Below are 3,204 nucleotides of genomic sequence, written 5' to 3'. Positions count from 1 at the left end.
TCTTCCACAGCCTCCTGCTCTCTGCAAAGGGAAAATCCGTAGGCGAGAAGGCGTGGTGCGCCATGCCCGCCGTGCCCCGACACTCTTCCAGGGCCAGGGCGTGTTGGCTAATGGGTATCATTTCAGCCCTTTCATTTCCAATAGACACTGTGCTGTCATAAAGACTGTCATTACCCACCGCTCACGCAGATAATCAACGTGCAGGCTGCCCGGATGGCTGGGACGGCAGTATCTGGCGCGTCTGCAAGGATAAAACCATCCTCCCACTCTCTGCCGTCCGAGTCCTTTCCCGACCGGCACAGCCCTCATGTCAGAGGCACTGGCCTGGGTCCCCACGAAGCCCCAGCTCACCGCACGCCTCGCCAGCCTGGGGAAGAGCTGTCTGCTCTCAGCCCAGCTTTGCCATTTCGTAGCCACCTAACCTTGGGCATGCCTTTTCTTTCCTAGAGTCTCAGTTTTCCCATCTGTAAAATGGCGACATTAATGCCCACCTGGCAAGGTGACAGGTGAGATGACAAATTGTGAACACCTCCTATGCGGTTGGTGGTTAGGCAACGGTAGCTACGATCGAGATGGTACTGGAGGCATTAACAATGTTTGTCACATTTTGCAAATAAGGAAACAGGTGGAAAAGAGAGTGGGCTTCACACAGCAACTCAGTGACCGAGCCGCGCCTAGAACTCAGGTCTCTAGGTCAGGGTTTGTACGTGGACTCATAGGCTCATGGCAATGATGTCACTGACTCCTTCCTGTGCTCTGGGCACTGCCGACAGCATTTCATCTCAGCCTCACACTGAGTGGCTGAAGTAGGTGTTACTATTACCTTTCTGTACAGGTAAGAAGGAAGGCCCAGCTCAGCGGTGTGGGGTGACTTGCTCAGACTCAGGCAGCTGGTGGGTGGTGGAGCCCTGGTTTAGAGGGTCAGTCCTCTGTGCAGATCAGCTTCAGGGCATAGAGATCAAGCCCTCAGCTCTCCCACACATGTGCACATGCACACATGCACACACACGTACTCACACACATACAATCACACACAGAGACCTTTGAGCATTAGGCTTGGCACAGGCTGGGCTACTGTCTCTCCTAACCTGATGAGCTGTCCCAGCTTGGGCCCGTCTGCCCAACGTCCTACCAGCTGCGCCCCCAAGGCTCTGCCCATGGTCCTGCAGTACCCTCCGTGAGCATGTAGCCTGTACTCAGGCCTCCCAGACAGGCACACTGAGACCCAGGCAGTTTATGAGGTGCTCACAAAGGAGACAGGCTGGGGTGCCCAGCTCGGAGACTGAGAGCAAGGATGTGGGTGGGAGGGGAAGGGGTAGGGGCCGCTGCTCCAAACACCCCAGGTAGACTCAAGACTGACCGACTCTGGCAGACCTTCCTAATGAATCACGTTCCTACGTCCTCACAGCAAGATAGGAACAGCAGTGCCATTTTGCAGATGGAAAAATCAGGGTTCACAGAATCAAAGCGATTGTTTGCCTAGGATCACACAGTCAGCGGAAGTGCTCAGACTCGAACCCAGTTCCTAGTGTCCAGATCACGCTCTCCCTTGCGTAAATCAGTTTTCGCTCTGTTGGTTCTTTTCTGTCTCATTTTTCCTTCAGGTCACCAACTCCTCTGCCCCCCTGGTCCTGCTCTATCACACGAGCAACACCTCAGAGTCAGACATCTCATCGCCCTGTGTACCGCTAGGTGCCGAGCCGTCACCACTAGACGCACGTGGAAGCCATGGGTGTTTGCTGGGTTGTTGAATGCACTGTAATTGGGCTACAATCTTGTACCCTAACGCCGGTGGGCGGCCTGCTCAGTCTGGAGATTTTTGTTCCTGTGGAAGGACACACTTGAGTAATCATTATGCAAATACAAAGGTGAGAAGGGGAAAGTGGTGTATTATAAGTTGTTTATTTTTCATTAGCAAGATTGTTCCACTTTGGGGAATCAAGTGGAGCTCTGAAGAAGAGTGGCTCATTTGCATAGTAATCCTGGAGGTCTTCTCCCAGGGGAGAGCTGGACACCCAACCCCTGTGCCCTGTGAGGTGAACTTGGAAAGATCTGGGAGGCCCGGAGTAGCTCGGAGTAGACTGGCTGGCTCGGAGTGAAGTGCAAAGGCAGGAGACGGTACAGAAGCTCCACAGAGAACTCGTCTGGAGGGCGAGGAGGGGCTGGCGATCTGAGCCCAACATCAGGGCCAGGACAGAGACGCGGGACTTCAATCGACTTTGCAGTCAAGGATCACAAGACAGTTAAGGGAAGACTTCAACATGAAAGAGAGATGGCAGTTCTTCGCCTCCAGCCTCACTCCCGAGCACAGTGTGGGCCCACCCGAGGTTCATGCGGGCAGCTGGCCCAGCGGGGCATCGTCATCCCGTGGGCAAGCATTCACCAGGGTGTGTAGGACCAGTCTCCCACAGCGACCTGGTGTGGCTGGGGCCGAAGTGACAGCACTTGATGGGGTTTCAACTCCCTTTTTCTGTTCATGGAATCTGGAGGCAGAGCTGACCTGCGTTAGATGAACTCTTCGGGTTTCCTGGGTCAGTTCAGGAGCCTGGAGGAGACTGGATGGACAGTGGACTTCCTGCTAACGAGAGCTTGAGCCGAACAACTAGGTGAAAACCAGCAGGTACCCTGACTCACACCCCAAGTTGGTAAAGCACTCACACGAGTTACAGCGTGGGTGTGTTTTAGCCACACTCTGCCACCGGGGACCACAACCATCCAGTGACAAGTTCACACGGGGGAGTTCTCTTCTACAGCAGGATGTCTCTAAAGTTATAACGATTGCACACATGCACGGCACGCTGTGGCCTTTCACACACTCCTCTGAGCCTTGCACCAGTCCTGAGGGCTGGCAGGACAGAGTGGTTGTCCCCCGGAAACCAAGACTCAGAGAGGGACGTGGTTTGCTCAGGGTCACCAACAAGTCGGCAAGATCCCATCCCACCCATCTCGGGGTCCCTGAGCTGCCTCCCTGGGACGCCAGCAGCTGGGTCCCTGCCCTGCCCTCTCACAGCAGCATCAAGACCACGATGGCGATGACCATGAGCACTCCGGCCAGGATGCAAAGGCCCAGGAAGACGATGTCGCTGGTGTCCTGGGGGACCACAGTCACCGGACCCTCCAGGGCCTCTACCTCGTCCCGGGGTGGCGCTTCCTGAAGGTGTTCGGCAGTGGCAGCGTAGGGCCCAAGCCAGCCGGCGGCCGCAC

The 3,204-nt window shown here is 55.6% G+C and overlaps 1 protein-coding gene across 1 annotated transcript in view; it reads right to left on the bottom strand.

The window, feature by feature from the left end:
* Positions 1-2,693: 2,693 nt before the first annotated feature.
* The window catches only part of CDCP2 (CUB domain containing protein 2), a 17,814-nt gene continuing 17,303 nt past the window's right edge, over positions 2,694-3,204 (bottom strand). Inside the window, exon 7 of the mRNA XM_027770915.1 lies at positions 2,694-3,195. Within this exon, the coding sequence (XP_027626716.1) occupies positions 3,005-3,195 (191 nt within the window). The 3' untranslated portion in view covers positions 2,694-3,004. The remainder of the gene's footprint in view (positions 3,196-3,204) is intronic.

This window comes from Tupaia chinensis, unplaced genomic scaffold, assembly GCF_000334495.1.
Source record: "Tupaia chinensis unplaced genomic scaffold, TupChi_1.0 Scaffold000165_2, whole genome shotgun sequence".
Classification (NCBI taxonomy): domain Eukaryota; kingdom Metazoa; phylum Chordata; class Mammalia; order Scandentia; family Tupaiidae; genus Tupaia; species Tupaia belangeri.
The sequence above is the reverse complement of the archived record's forward strand: the minus strand, read 5'-3'. Positions and strand labels throughout refer to the sequence as shown.